This window comes from Hemiscyllium ocellatum, chromosome 42 (assembly GCF_020745735.1).
Source record: "Hemiscyllium ocellatum isolate sHemOce1 chromosome 42, sHemOce1.pat.X.cur, whole genome shotgun sequence".
Lineage (NCBI taxonomy): Eukaryota > Metazoa > Chordata > Chondrichthyes > Orectolobiformes > Hemiscylliidae > Hemiscyllium > Hemiscyllium ocellatum.
In genome coordinates, this window is record NC_083442.1 from 19,024,739 (window position 1) to 19,040,420 (window position 15,682).

Consider the following 15,682-nt stretch of genomic DNA (forward strand, 5'->3'; position numbering starts at 1 on the left):
TAGAGCTAAACGTTGTACAATAATCAGAGGGCATTTCTACTTATGATCTTATGATGGAGGGATAGTCATTGACCAATCAGCCAAAGATGGCCACTTAAAAATGCAGCCTCTACAGTCCCCTACAGCAAAGAATTCCACTACCTTTAGGGAGAAGAAATTCCTCCTCACTCCCTTACTCATTACTCTGAGATTATGCCTTATGATCTCTGATCACTTGGATTTTTTTACACATAGAGTCATACAGCACAGAGACAGAGCCTTCAGTCCAACCAGTCCACGCTGAACATAATCCCAAACAAAATAAGTCCTACCTACCTGTTCCTGGCCCATATCCCTCCAAGCTGAAAATGTGTTGCTGGAAAGGCACAGCAGGTCAGGCAGCATCCAAGGAGCAGGAGAATCGACGTTTCGGGCATGAGCCCTTCTTCAGGAATGAGGAGAGTGTGCCCATATCCCTCCAAACCTTTCCTATTCATGTACTTATCCAAATGTCTTTTAAACATTGTAATTGGGCTACATTCATTTAAAAGTCTCATCTTAAAAATGTGCCCCCTTGTCTTGAAATCCCCCATCGAGCAAAAAGACAACGACCATTAACTCCATCTTTACCCCTCATTATTTAATGAACTTCTATAAGGTCTCCTCTAAATATCCTACGTTCCAGCGAAAAAAGACCCAGCCAATCCAACCTTACTTTAAAACTCAAACCTTCTTTACCCAACAACATCCTGATAAATCTCTTCTGAACTCGCCAGCCCCTGGTGGTGGGGAGAGGGGAGGAGGGTGGGGGGAGGTGGGAGGGATGTGGCTTTTCCAACACCCATCCCCATAGAATGTTCTTTCTGGCACAAAAACTGAGGATACAGAAAAACCTTTTTTTTTGTATGTACGTCTAACGAAAGAGAATTAACAAATCCAAGAAGAAGTGTTACCAGGTCCATCTCCACCTCTATCCCCAAGCCCTTCTCTATTTCATCTACCACAGCGCTCTAGTTTGCCCGCAGACTGTGGCAGGACCAAAGACAATGAATAAGCTTGCCCATGTTCACTTTCCACTTAGGACACTTTGCTTTAAATTTGTGGGGTGCTCTGGAACCATATGGACCCCGTGAAAAATCTTCAAATACAAGGAGGGGGTCCTGTTGCAATATCTTTCCTATAAGTGGGCAACCAGAACTTTACACAATATTCCAGAAGAGGCCTCCTGTCCAACCTCAACATTACTTCTCAACTAGGCGAAGGTGGGTGCTCCAGACGCTGGAGATTAGAGTCAAGATTAGAGTGGTGCTGGAAAAGCACAGCAGGTCAGGCAGCATCCGAGGAGCAGGAAAATCGCCGTTTCGGGGAAAAGTCCTTCATCGGGAATGAGGCTGGGAGCCTCGGGGGTGGAGAGATAAATGAGAAGGGGTGGGGCTGGGGAGAAGGTAGTTGAGAGTGCACTAGGTGATTGGAGGTGGGGGTAAAGGTGATAGGTCAGAGAGGAGGGTGGAGCGGATAGGTGGGAAGGAAGAGGGACAGGTTGGACAGGTCATGAGGGCAGTGCTGAGCTGGAAGGTTGGAACTGGGATGAGGTGGGGGGAGGGAAAATGAGGAAACTGGTGAAGACCACATTGATGCCATGGGGTTGGAGGGTCCGAGGCAGAAGATGAGGCCTTCTTCCTCTAGGCTTCGGGTGGAGAGGGAGTGGCGTGGAGGAGGCCCAGGACCTGCATGTCCTCGTCAGAGTGGGAGGAGGAGTTGAAATGTTCAGCCATGGGGTGGTAGGGTTGATTGGTGCGGATGTCCCGGAGATATTCTCTGAAGCGCTGTGTGAGAAGATGAAACTCCTGTACTCGAAGGACTGAGTAATGAAGGCACCGTTTTTTTTTCAAATATATTTTTATTTAAAAAAGAAAAAAAATTTTCCTTTGAATATTACAACAAATACAAAAACATAATTCAAACCAATATTTTTTAAAAACCTGCTAACTACATAAATAAATAAGAATTGATAACTAAGCTAAAAAAGGAAAATCTTCACAATAACAATAATGATAATCACCATAACACAGCTCAGCAAAACAAAGCAATAGCCCTCGATCATCGAGCACATTCGTTTATACATATTCATATGTTTGTAGTTCCTCCCCTCTGCATCCCAAATCCATTACATAAAATTGCCATGGTTACATAAAGTTATTAGTATTACAGACAAATCTGTACCCAAGTATTCCAACAAGGGACGCCACGTCTTACAGAAATTCTCCGGTTTATAGTGCACCATACTCATAAGAAAGTCCAAGGGGATGTTCTCCATGTCTAGCTTACACCAGACCGCCAACCCCAGGGGATTTTTTGACACACCACACACCCCTCCCCCGCCCCACCCCCACCCCGCCTGCCTCATAGAATGTTCTTTCTGGCACAAAAAGTGAGGATACTGAAAAGCCTTTTTTTTTGTGAGCATCAAATAAGAGAAAATTAACAAAGCCAAGAAGAGGTGTTACCGGGTCCATCTCCACCTCTGTCCCCAAGACCTTCTCTATTTCACCTACCACAGTGCTCCAGTTTGTCACAGTCTGTGGCAGGACCAAAGACAATAAGTAAGCGTGCCCATGCTCACTTTACATTTAGGACACACTGGAGCTGCTCCTGCTTTGAATTCAGCGAGACAGTCTGGAGCCAGATGGACCCTGTGGAGAATCTTCAATTGCAAGGCATGGGTCCTGTTGCAAATCGAGATCCATCTTGCATTTTCTCAGATATCATCCCATATTCCAGAAGAGATCTCAATGCCCAACTCCCTCTCCCATACCTTACGGAGCCATTCAGTCTCATTGGAGGGGCCCTCTCCCATTAGTTGATAAGCATTGCTAACAGATAATGTACCCTCAACACCCTCTTTGCCATGTCAGACTTATAAGGAAGAGTTAGAAGTGTGGTCTCTTTCTGTATGAAGTTTCTAATTTGAAAGAAACGAAAGAGGTCCCCATTGGGCAATTCATATTTCCGAGCCAACTAGTCAAAAGACATCAGTATGTTCCCTTTGAATAAATCATCCAGGCAAGACATGCCCCTAGCTGCCTACAGCTTAAATTTAGAATCCATCATCCCTGGCTGAAAGCTGGGCATACTAATTATGGACATCAAAAATGACGTTTTGGTAATATTGCCCTTACCCTGATGCATTGCCCTCCATGCCTTGACAGTATTGATGACAGGATTGATAGCTATAGGTCGGCATGGACAGGTTGGACCAAAGGGTCTGTTTCCGTGCTGTACATCTCTATGACTCTATGACAGCAGGCTAATAAGGAAGCGTCTTATACTTCAATGTCGAACCAAAGTGAGCGAGGGTCCCCCCCGGACCCAATGATTCTCATAAGATAGCAAAGAGTTTAACTAATAGTTATTGATACCTGAGAGGTCCACTCCCCCAGTCTGTAAGGTAACTGGAATTTAGTCGATTTAATTAGGGGCTGCTTGCGATACCAGATAAAAGAACTAAACCAGCCATTCAACCTTCTAAATATTTGCTGAATAAAAAGCATAAGAAACATTTGCATAGGATACAACAGGTGGGGCAGAATGTTCATTTTAACGAGGACTATCCGACCTAACCAAAAGATCGGAAGCGCCTACGAAGGTTCTGCTTGATTCTGTTGACTAAATGGGTAAAATTGGCTTTAAATAGCCAATCAAAAACGGGAGTAATAAATAACCTAAGTAGATGAAACCCTCCTGCAACCATCTAAAGGGAAATGGAGATCCACCCTCAGGATCAGGCATTCTTGGGAGACCACTCATAGGCATGGCCTCTGACTTTGCAAAGGTGATCTTATAACCCAAGAAGCCACCAAATAAATTGATGCATTGTATCAGGTGTGGCACTGAGACAGCTGGATTTGATAAGAAGACAAGTACGTCATTCACATACAGTGCCACCTTATGTGACTTTGTCCCCACCTTTGGAGCAGTTATATTGGGATCCCTGCATATTGCTTCCACCAGAGGTTCGATCACCAGTGTGAAAAGCAACAGTGACAAGGGACAGCCCAGTTGACTGCTCCTACAAATATTAAAATTGCTTGACCATACACCATTGGTGAGGACCGCAGCAAAAGGATCACTATACAAAACCACCACCCACCTGATGAAGGTCTCTCTCAGGCCAAACCACTTCAAAGTATGAAAATGATAATGACTACGAGACCCTGTCAAATGCCTTTTCCACATCTAAGGAGACCATTGATCCCTGTACCGATCTCTGTTGACATACTTGGATCATGTTAAGTAATCTCCTGACATTACCCGTCGATCTGACACTGTTTATGAACCCCTGTCTGGTCCTCCTTAATGATGGAGGGCAGTACAGTTTCTAGCCTTAGTGCCAGAGTCTTGGATAGAATTTTGCAGGCAACATTGAGGAGTGAAATGGGTTTATAGGAAGCATAGTCCTCTGGGACCTTCCCTTTTTTTAAGAATGAGAGAGTTGGTGGGAGAAGGCCGCAACTATGTGAGTCATTAAACATACTGAGTATCGGCCCTGACGTTATACTTACAAATTCCTTATTGAACTCACTGGGGAGCCCGTCAGGACCCTGCACTTTCCCATTCTGAAGCTGCCTCACAGTCTCCTGCACCTCTTGCTCTGACAATGGGACATTGAGAAGAGACTCTTGTTCAGGGGCAACTCCCGGAAGTCCAAATTCTTAAAAAAAAGACTCCATCCTAACCCACCCACTCTCACAGCTTTCAGATTGGTATAATTCAGAGTAAAATTTCTGGAATGCTGCATTAATCCTTTTTGAATCATGGCTCAAATTTCCAATGTCCTCACTGATCGAGGTAATGGCTTGTGGGGCACTCCTTTTCCAAGCAAGGTATGCTAGGTACTTGCCTGGCTTATCCCCAAGTTCAAACAACCTTTGACTCACAAATGTAAACTTCCTTCTTGGCTGTCTGTGTGAGCATGGAGTTCTGCATAGACCAGAGCGTTGTGATCCTCTGCAGTTTAACCAGCGAGGGCCTGTCAAAGTATGCCTTTTCAGCTACTTTCAGACATGTCTCGACCAAACGTTGCTGCTCATCCATCCATTGCTTCTTACTGGTTGAATAGGAAATAACCAACCCCTGGTATGGGCTTTAGCTGATTCCCAAAGGATAGATGGGTTACTGGCCCAGCCTGAATTAATGTATAGAAAAAGCCCTGAACTCAGTTGAAAAGAATAAACTTGCTATCCTTGAGGATAAAGGGGTCCAGTCGTTAGTGCCTCGAGCTTACCACTATATCCTTACCCTTAACCATTAAATACACTGGGGCATGATCAGAACTAGTGATATTGCCAATTGTTCATGACGCCACCGAGCCCAGATGTGCTGCAGGGGTCAGAGAAAGATCAATCCTGGTGTGGCATTTATGTGGGTTCGAAAAGAAGGTGAAGTCCCTGCCAGGATGGTGAAGGTGCCTCCAAACATCTACCAAACCCAATTCAGCACACAAATCACTTAATTGGTTAGATCGCAAAGAAGATATCAGCTGGTCATTGGGTAATCTGTCTCCCAGAGGGTCTATGAGACAATTGAAATCCCCTCCTATGATGAGATGCTGAGATACAAGGTTAACAAGTCTAGAAAGTGCGTCTGTCAAGAATTTAAGGGGGTGGGCCAGGGGCCAGTAAATATTGACGATTCCGCATTCTACAGCATATATCAAAGCTTTAAGAATTACAAATCTCCCATGTGTGTCTTTAATGCACTCTAAAACCTTAAATGGAAGATCCTTTCTCACTAAAATGGCCACCCCTCTATTCCTCGTATTGAAAGATGAAAAATAAACCTGGTCATACCTATTCTGTTGCAGCTTCAAATGCTCTGCATCATCCAAGTGTGTTTCTTGCAATAAGGCAACATCCACCCTCTCCCTTTTAAAGTTGGAAAGTACCTTTTTCCTCTTGACAGGTGAATGACTCCCCTTAATATTCCAGGTGCACCACTTCAACACATCCTTAGCCATAACCTTCCAGAACACCATCTAGACTTCAGAGAGGAAGAACCCGAACTACAAATTGCTGAGCTTTAATGCAAAAGAATTCACAAAATCCAAAAACTACACAGACTAAAGTAACTATAGCCAACAAATCTACAAAACTTACAAAAGCTATGTACAGCAAAAACCGAAAAACAAAAAAAAAGATCACCAAAGGCACTGACTGGAGGGATTTAACCCCCATTCAAAGGGGGTAACAACACATCCTACAACCCTACTAACCATCCCAAACACCCTCTCAACTCCTACCAGCTAGGGTCGCGCCACATACATTGACCACCTGGTAGAGAAAAAAATACCCAAGAGCAAGGTTAGTACTGTTGACAAGTAAACTAAAAATAAATATGCCACTCATCCCTTAACATAACTTTAAAAATAAAGATAAATACGCTATCCATCTCGGACATCATTTCTCACAACTTATTACCAGAAAGGAGACTCCACCAAGTCCTTTTTTAAAGAAGAGCAAACCCGAACTGCTCTGTCCTCTACGTCTATTTGGCTTCCAACTTAAGTCAATGAGTCCACAAAGTTCTTTGCTTTCTCTGACAAGTCAAATAAATGCATCAGTCTGTTATGATTGATCCAAAGCATCCCTGGATATCTTAAGGCATACTGGATCCCAAGCTCTCTCAATCTCCTCTTGACGCCATCATAGTACTTCCTTTTCCAGACCACTACTGCTAAGAAAAGTTTAAAAAAAATGACCCTGGAGCCGTCACTTACCAACATCCTTGGGTCCTTCCCCTGGGCTCTAGAGGCTTCTGTGACCCTCTGCTTATCTTTGCAATGATAGAACCTTACCAGGACAGGGCGTGGGTGCTGATCCGCACCTGCTTTTCATGCCACGATCCGGTAGGCTCTTTCAATTGTTATCCTTCCCTTCTCAACCTCCAAACCAAGGAACTCTGGGAACCACTTCTCGAAGAACTCCACCAGCCACTCAGCTTCTGTCACCTTCGGTATGCAACAACGTGCAGGTTATTTCTTCTACCCCTGTTTTCGAGATCGTCCACCAGGTCCAACGGTCCGTGGACCTGTGTCTCCAGGGTTTCAATCTGGCTCTTGTAGGAGTCAGTATCTGCCTCTATCCCTGCAGCCCAGCACTCATAGCAGCATAGCAGATACAAGAGTGGTTGTTTTTTTCCTGGATTTGCTTCCCCGGGACATTGCGAGATTTGGCCAGCTCCTCAACCAGGGTCTGGTGAGTAAGCAAGCCCGCTGTTTCAGAGGACTGGTCTATGGCCCTGGCCCCGGGTAAGCTCCTTACTTTCTTTGGCATTCTCCAGCTGCAAGGACAAAGGTAAGTAGAATTTTTCAGGTTTCTAGCTCCTTTACTGTGTTTTTACTCACAAAACAGTGTTTGGGATGGGTTCTGGCTCTGTCGGGTCAGTGTTGCAGTGCGGGGCCCAGCAAACACGATCCTAACAGGACGCTGCCAACTTGGATTCCCCTGCCAGGCACCTTTATAACCAACCTATCTATACGTGACACATACTTCAAAGAAATATGTACCTGCACCCTTCGATCCCTCTGTTCTACAACATTATCCAAGACCCTACCATTAACTGCATAAGCCCTACCCTTGTTTGTAGTACGAAAATGAAATACCTCGCATTTTTCCAGATTGAACTTCATCTGCCATCTTTCAGCCCACTGACTCATTTAAATCTTCTTCGCTGTCTACTATGTCACCAATTTTGGTGTCATCCACAAACTTACTAACCATGACTTCTATATTCTCATCCAAATTATTTATATAAATGACAAACAAAGAGGACCCAGAGCCGAGTCCTGTGGATCACCACTGGTCACAGGCCTCTGGCCGAAAAGTAACCCTCCATCGTCACTCTCTGTCTCCTGCCATTAAGCAAACTATGTATCCAATTGGCAAGCTCACCCTGAACCCCATGCGAGTTAACTTTACTAATTAGTCTACCATGCAGAATAAAGGCTCAATCATGTCAACTGCTGGTTTTCTGAGCTAGAGAGGTTGCATGAAATTGGGAGAGTGGAGTAATTGCATCATTAAATAATCCTCAGATCATTACCTACCTGCTGTGCTTTCCTGTTGTGAATTTAGTGAGTATGCACAATGCAAATTCGGTCATTTCTCGCAAGTCAAAGAGGAGAACCATTTTTTTTATGAAGGCTACTTTGGTAACCTATCATCTGGTGATTTGTGATCATTCCCAAGTCATTTCATTTCTTGGCCAAAGGTTGCTAGCTCTTTTTTGTAAAGCACAATGGCCCCATGATGCAATGTAACAAGTGACGTTGTCAGTTTTTAGTTTTTTTTTAGTGGGATGAGGGTGTCACTGGCCAGGTCAGCATTTAATGCTCATCCCTAATTTCCCAGAGAGTTGTTAAGAGTCATCCATATTGCTGTGGGTCTGGAGTCACATGTAGGCCTGACCAGGTAAGGATGACAGATTTCCTTCCCTAATGGACATTAGTTTTAGTTGTTGAAGCAAACAATGATATAGGGATTCTATGGGTCTCGTCCGGGAAAGGCTGTAAGGAAAAGTCAGGGAACTATAGGCAGATGAGCCTGAAGTCAGTGATGGGTAAGTTGTTGGAGGGAATCCTGAGGGACAGCCTTTACATGCATTTGGAAAGGCACGGACTGGTTACGGATAGTCAACATGGCTTTGTGCTTGGGAAATCATTTCTCACGAACTTGAGTGCGTTTTTTGAAGAAACACAAAGCAGATCGATTAAGTCAGAGCAGTAGACATTGTCTGTGTGGACTTTGGTAAGGCGTTCAACAAGGTTCTGAATGGTACATTGGTTAGCAAGGTTAGATCACATGGAATCTAGGGAGAGCTAGCTATTTGGATACAAAATTGGATTAAAGGTAGGAGACAGAGGCTGGTGGGCAACAGTTCTTTTTCAAACTGAAGGCCTGTGACCAGCGGTGAACCACTGGTGATGCTGGGTCTACTGCTTTTTGTCATTTATATAAATGATTTGGATGTGAATATAGGAGGTATAGTTAGTAAGTTTACAGATGACACCAACTGTTGGTGTAGTTGGCAGCCAGAAAGGTTACCTCACAGTACAATGATTAGATGGACCTTGATTAGATGGTCCGAGGAGTGGTAGATGGAGTGTAAATTCAATAAATGTGAGGTGTTGCATTTTGGAAATACAAGTCAGGGCAGGACTTATACACTTAATGGTAAGATCCTGGGGAATGTTGCCGAACAAAGACACCTTGGGGTGCAGGTTCCTCAAGAGTGGAGTCGCAGGTAGACAGGGTATACGCATTTGATAAGCTTGTCTTTATTATTTCAACGCATTGAGTGAAGGAGTTGGAATGTCATATTGAGGCTGAACAGGACATCGGTTAGGTCACGTTTGGAATATTGCACGCAATTCTGGTTTCCCTGGTATATGACAGAAGTCGTTAAACCTGAAAAGTTTTAGGATGTTGCCAGAGTAGAGTGTTTGAGCTATAGGGAAAGGCCAAATAGGCTGGGGTTATTTTCCCTGGAGTATTGGTGACCTTATAGTGATTTATAAAATCATGAGGGGCGTGGATAGAGTGAACAGCTAAGGTCTTTTTGCCAGGGTAGGAGAGTCCAAAACTAGAGGACATTGGTTTAAAGTGATAAGGGAAAGATTTAGAACATAGAACAGTGCAGCACAGTACAAGCCCTTTGGCCCACAATGTTGTGCCAAACATTTATCTTAATCTGAGATCAACCTAACTTACACACCCCTCAATTTACTGCTGTCCATGTGTTTGTCCAGCAGTCGCTTAAATATTGAGATTAGTGTGGTGCTGGAAAAGCACAGCAGGTCAGGCAGCATCCGAGGAGCAGGAAAATCATCATTTCAGGCAGGAGCCCTTCTTCAGGAATGAAGGGCCCTATAATGTTGTTTGTTTCAACAACTAAAACTAATGTCCATTAGGGAAGGAAATCTGGCAATCCTGATGTAGGGCTCCTCCCTGAAAAGTTGATTTACCTGTTCCTCGGATGCTGCCTGACCTGCTGTGCTTTTCCAGGACCACTCTAATCTTGACTCCAATCTCTAGCATCTGCAGTCCTCACTTTCACCTAGACGCTTAAATGTCCCTAATGCATCTGACTGCCCTGCCACTGCTGGCAGTGCATTCCACACACCCACCACTCTCTGTGTAAAGAACTGATCTCTGACATCTTCCCTATCCCCTCCTCCAATCACCTTAAAATTATGATCCCTCATGACAGCAATTTCCACCCTTGGGAAAAGTCTCTGGCTATCTACTATAACTGTGCCTCTCATCATCTTGTACATCTCTATCAAGTCACTTCTCCTTTCCAGTGTGAAAATCACTAACTCACTCAGCCTCTCTTCATAAGAGAAGCCCCCAATCCAGGCAGCATCCTGGTAAATCCCCTCTCTAAGGCACCTACATCCTTCCTATAATGAGGCAACCAGAACAATATTTCAAGTTCGGTCTAACCAGGGTTTTATAGAGCTGCAGCAAAATCTTACAGCTCTGAAACTCAATGCCCCCATTAATGAAAGAGAAAATACCACACACCTTCTTAAAAACACTATCAACTTGGATGGCAACTTTGAGGGATCTATGTACCTGGACCCCAAGTTCCCAGTGTTCCTGTCTTTAACCCTGTATTCAGCATTCAAATTTGACCTTCCAAAATGAATCATTTCGCACTTATCCATTTTGAACTCCATCTGCCTCTTCTCAGCTCAGTCTTGTTGTGCTGAGGGTTGTTGCAGGCTACAACATCGACAACCCCACCGACCTTTGTGTCATCAGCAAACTTACTAACCCACCCTTCCACTTCCTCATCCAAGTCATTTATAAAAACTACAAACAGCAGAGGGCCAAGAACAGATCCATGCAGTAGACCACTGGTCACTGACCTCCAGGTGGAATACTTTCCATCCACTACCACTCATTGCCTTCTTTTGGCCAGCCAAATTTCCCCGTATCCCATACTTCCTAACTTTCTGAATGAGCCTTAGTGAAATCTATATACACAACATCCACTGCTCAGCCTTCATCAACTTGCCTCGTCACATCCTCAAAGAACTCAATAAGGCTTGTGAGGCTTGACCCGTCCCTCAAAAAGCCATTGAATAGGGCCCCTCAAAGATCAGCAAGACAGCCTTTGTGTGGAGCCACAGAAAATGGGGAAGATACTAAATGAATATTTTGTATCAGTATTTACTATGGAAAAGGAAATGGAAGATATAGATGTAGGGAAATAGATGGTGACATCTTGCATAATGTCCAGATTATAGAGGAAGAAGTGCTAGATGTCTTGAAACAGGTAAAGGTGGATAAATTCCCAGGTCCTGATCAGGTGTACCCGAGAACTCTATGGGAAGCTAGAGAAGTGATTGCTGGGCCTCTTGCTGAGATATTTGTATCATCGATAGTCACAGGTGAGGTGCCGGAAGACTGGAGGTTGGCAAACGTGGTGCCACTGTTTAAGAAGGACGGTAAAGACAAACCAGGGAACTATAGACCGGTGAGCCTGACCTCGGTGGTGGGCAAGTTGTTGGAGGGAATCCGGAAGGACAGGATGTATATGTATTTGGAAAGGCAAGGACTGATTCGGGATAGTCAACATGGCTTTGTGTGTGGGAAATCATGTCTCACAAACTTGATTGAGTTTTTTGGAGAAGTAGCAAAGAAGATTGATGAGGGCAGAGCAGTAGATGTGATCTATATGGACTTCAGTAAGGCATTTGACAAGGTTCCCCATGGGAGACTGATTAGCAAGGTTAGATCTCACTGAATACAGGGAGAACTAGCCATTTGGATGCAGAACTGGCTCAAAGGTAGAAGACAGAGGGTGGTGGTAGAGGGTTGTTTTTCAGACTGGAGGCCTGTGGCCAGTGGAGTGCCACAAGAATCGGTGCTGGGCCCTCTACAGTTTGTCATTTACATAAATGATTTGGATGCGAGCATAAGAGGTACAGTTAGTAAGTTTGCAGATGGCACCAAAATTGGAGGCGTAGTGGACAGCGAAGAGGGTTATCTCAGATTACAACAGGATCTTGACCAGATCGGCCAATGGGCTGAGAAGTGGCAGATGGAGTTTAATTCAGATAAATGCGAGGTGCTGCATTTTGGGAAAGCAACTCTTAGCAGGACTTATACACTTAATGGTAAGATCCTAGGGAGTGTTGCTGAACAAAGAGACCTTGAAGTGCAGGTTCATAGCTCTTTGAAAGTGGAGTCACAGGTAGATAGGATCATGAAAAAGGCATTTGGTATGCTTTCCTTTATTGGTCAGAGTATCGAGTACAGGAGTTGGGAGGTCATGTTGCGGCTGTACAGGACATTGGTCCGGCCACTGTTGGAAAATTGCGTGCAATTCTGGTCTCCTTCCTATTGGAAAGATGTTGTGAAACTTGAAAGGGTTCAGAAAAGACTTACACGGATGTTGCCAGGGTTGGAGGATCTGAGCTACAGGGAGAGGCTGAACAGGCTGGGACTGTTTTCCCAGGAGCGTCGGAGGCTGAGGGGTGACCTTATAGAGGTTTACAAAATTATGAGGGGCATGGATAGGATAAATAAACAAAGTCTGTTCCCTGGGGTCAGGGAGTCCAGAACTAGAGGGCATAGGTTTAGGGTGAAAAGAGACCTAAGGGGTAACTTTTTCACGCAGAGGGTGGTACGTATATGGAATGAGCTGCCAGAGGATGTGGTGGAGGCTGGTACAATTGCAACATTTAAGAAGCATTTGGATGGGTATATGAATAGGAAGGGTTTGGAGGGATATGGGCCTGGTGCTGGCAGGTGGGACTAGATTGGGTTGGGATATCTAGTCGGCATGGACGTGTTGGACCGAAGGGTCTCTTTCCATGCTGTACATCTCTATGACTATCTTTAATCAAACTATGTTTTTACAAATAGTCATAAAACCTGTCTCTCAGAATCCTTTTCATTACCTTGCTTACCACAGATTTAAGACTGACCGGTCTGTAATTCCGAGGGATTTCCCTATTCCCTTTCTTGAACAGGGGGACAACATTCACCTCCCTCCAATCATCCAGTACCACTCTCGTGGAGAGTGAGGATGCAAAGATCATCATCAGAGATGCAGCAACCTCATTCCTCACTTCCCATAGTAACCTTGGATATATCTTGTCCGGCCCTGGGGACTTATCTATCTTGATGCTTCCCAGAGTTTCCACTTTCTTAATGTTAATCTATTCAGGCCTATTAACCTGGTCCACAATGTTCTCACTATCAACAAAGTCCCTCTCTCTTGTGAATACTGAAATAAAACACTCATTTAAGGCCTCCCCTACCTCTTCAGACTCCAGGCACAAGTTCCCTCCACCATCCTTGATCAGCCCTACCCTCTCTCTGATCATTCTCTTATTCCTCACATAAGTGTAGAATGCCTTTGGGTTTTGCCTAATCCTTCCCGACAAGGCATTCTCATGTCCCCTCCTAGCTCTCTTCAGCCCATTTTTGAGTCCTTTCCTAGATACCCTGTAATCCTCTAAAGCTGCATCAGAGCCTTGCTTCCTCAACCTTAAGCAAGTTTCCTTCTTCCTCTTGAGGAGAAGCTCCTTTGCTCTTGTCATCCAAGACTCCTTCACCTTATCATTCCTTGCCTGTCTCAATGGGACAGTGTTATCCAACACTCACAAGTGCTCCTTAAACAGCCTCCTCATTACTGTTTAAAAGGCACCTAAGGGGCATGTTGTTCATGTAGAAGGTGGAGTGTGTTTGGAATGAGCTGCCATAGAAAGTGGTGGAGACTGGTACAATTACAATAGAGAAAAGGATGGGTACATGATTAGGAAGGGTTTGGAAGGAAGTGGGCCAATTACTGGCAAATGGGATTAGATTAATTAGCATATCTGGTTAGCATGGACAAGGTTGAACTGAAGGGTCTGTTTCCATGTAGTACATCTCTTGCACTCTCAGTGATAAAATCTCAAGAATTCCCCGAATAACTGGCCACAACATGGTGACAACCCTCTGTTCCCAAGCCTGGGTTTTGTTGGTTTAACATTCACATCACAACAACTGACTCAGAACAAATTTGTCTTTAATGTTAATTTAAATAAAACAGCACTTGAAAAGACGGAGCACCTACAGTGGTAAAAGACTGGCTAAACACAACTGGCACACTCCCAGTATACAGCCCCTTTTCAACTTGGAGGCTTTATTAATAACTTTGATTTTTAAAAACTTGGAGTGCAACTCTTCCTCAGGGATTCCAAAGAAGAAGAAGTCCTGGTTGAAGATTGGATTCCTGCTTCTGCGAACGATGGCAGTTTGCTGCTTCTGACCTTTGCCCGGTTGCAGGTCAAGAGTCAGGCAGCAGCCAATGGTCTGGCAATCAGTGTACTGCTCATACAGACCCTCCAAACTCAGCAGGCGGATCCAGACCCGCTGTCTGCCGCCGCAATACTCAGTCCGCAGCCGCAAAATGCCAGTGTCCCCCAGTGCGGCAGTGCTCTCCTTGGTCAGGCTGTGCCCGAGGGTCACTGTCCCTGGGGCGAAGGGAGCACCGGCTGACCGGGGGCTGTGGTCTGGGCTGCTATCCGTGGAGCTGGAGAGGGAGTTGCATCTCTGCGGCCCTTTCCTCGTTGAGCCGCCCGGCACCTTCTTCCGGCTCCAAATGAGGAGGCCGCTCAGCACCCGGGATAGAGTGGCAGGGGATGATTCGGGAGAGGTGCCCGGTTCGCTGCCTGCAGGACCAGGACCGGGGAGCTGGGCAAAGGAGAACACTGACCCAACGGAGATTTCCTGGTCATGGAAGATTGACTCCTTCCGCCTGGTGTGTGGGCTCTCCAGTAACCGGCAGAAACCATAAGGGGTGTGGGCCCGGGGAAAATGTGGCAGTGACAGGGCAGCCTGGGATGTGGGGTCCCAATCTGTGTCGTCTCCAACTGCATAACCATCCTCTGGAGCTGTCTCATGGCTCAAGTGACCCCGACATTCAGGCACTGCGGTGCAACACTCCCTGAGGCCTCGCTCTGCAGTGGACGGACTCATACCCGGGGCCAGTCTTTGAAGAGTTTGCTGGGGAGTGAACTTGGGCGGGATGAAAAAGTCAGGGACACAGTCAGGGGTCAAGATGTTAATATAAAGCATGGTCCTTGTTGCAGGGCTCCAATCCGGCCTGGTGGAGCAGGAGACCAGGAGGAATTCGAAATGGGCCGACTGGAAGATTCACTGTCAGTCTGCAAACAGAAGGAAGATAAGAATTACTTTGTGTATGTGAGAATCCACCCAATAACTCTGGCCTCCCACAACAAAACAGAAAGGATGGAGACAACACTATCTGAAAGGTTCTTACATATACACAGAATCATCAAATCCAGTGGAAGCAGGCCATGTGGTCTATCGAGTCCACACCATCCATCTGAAGAACATCCCACCCAATCCCTGTAACCCCACATTTCCCAAGGCTAATTGACTTTGCCCTGCACATCCCTGGACATTGTGAGCAACTTAGCATGGCCAAGTCACCTAACCTGCACATCTTTGGACTGTGGGAGGAAACCAGAGGGAACCCACAGAGACATGGGGAGAGCGTGCAAACTCTACACAGACAAACAGTCACCCGAGGCTGGAAGTGAGCCTAGGTGCCTGGTGCTGTGAGGCATCTGCAGGCAAATCTCAATGCAGGCACTGCTGCCCTAGGGTCACATCACCTT

General features: G+C 45.4%; 1 protein-coding gene across 1 annotated transcript; it reads right to left on the minus strand.

Annotated features, from left to right (window-relative positions):
- Window positions 1-14,108: 14,108 nt before the first annotated feature.
- On the minus strand, window positions 14,109-15,116 carry LOC132834705 (C2 calcium-dependent domain-containing protein 4C-like). The gene has a single exon (XM_060853666.1). It carries the CDS (start codon window positions 15,114-15,116, stop codon window positions 14,109-14,111), a length of 1,008 nt encoding a protein of 335 aa, XP_060709649.1.
- Between the last annotated feature and the right edge of the window lie 566 nt (window positions 15,117-15,682).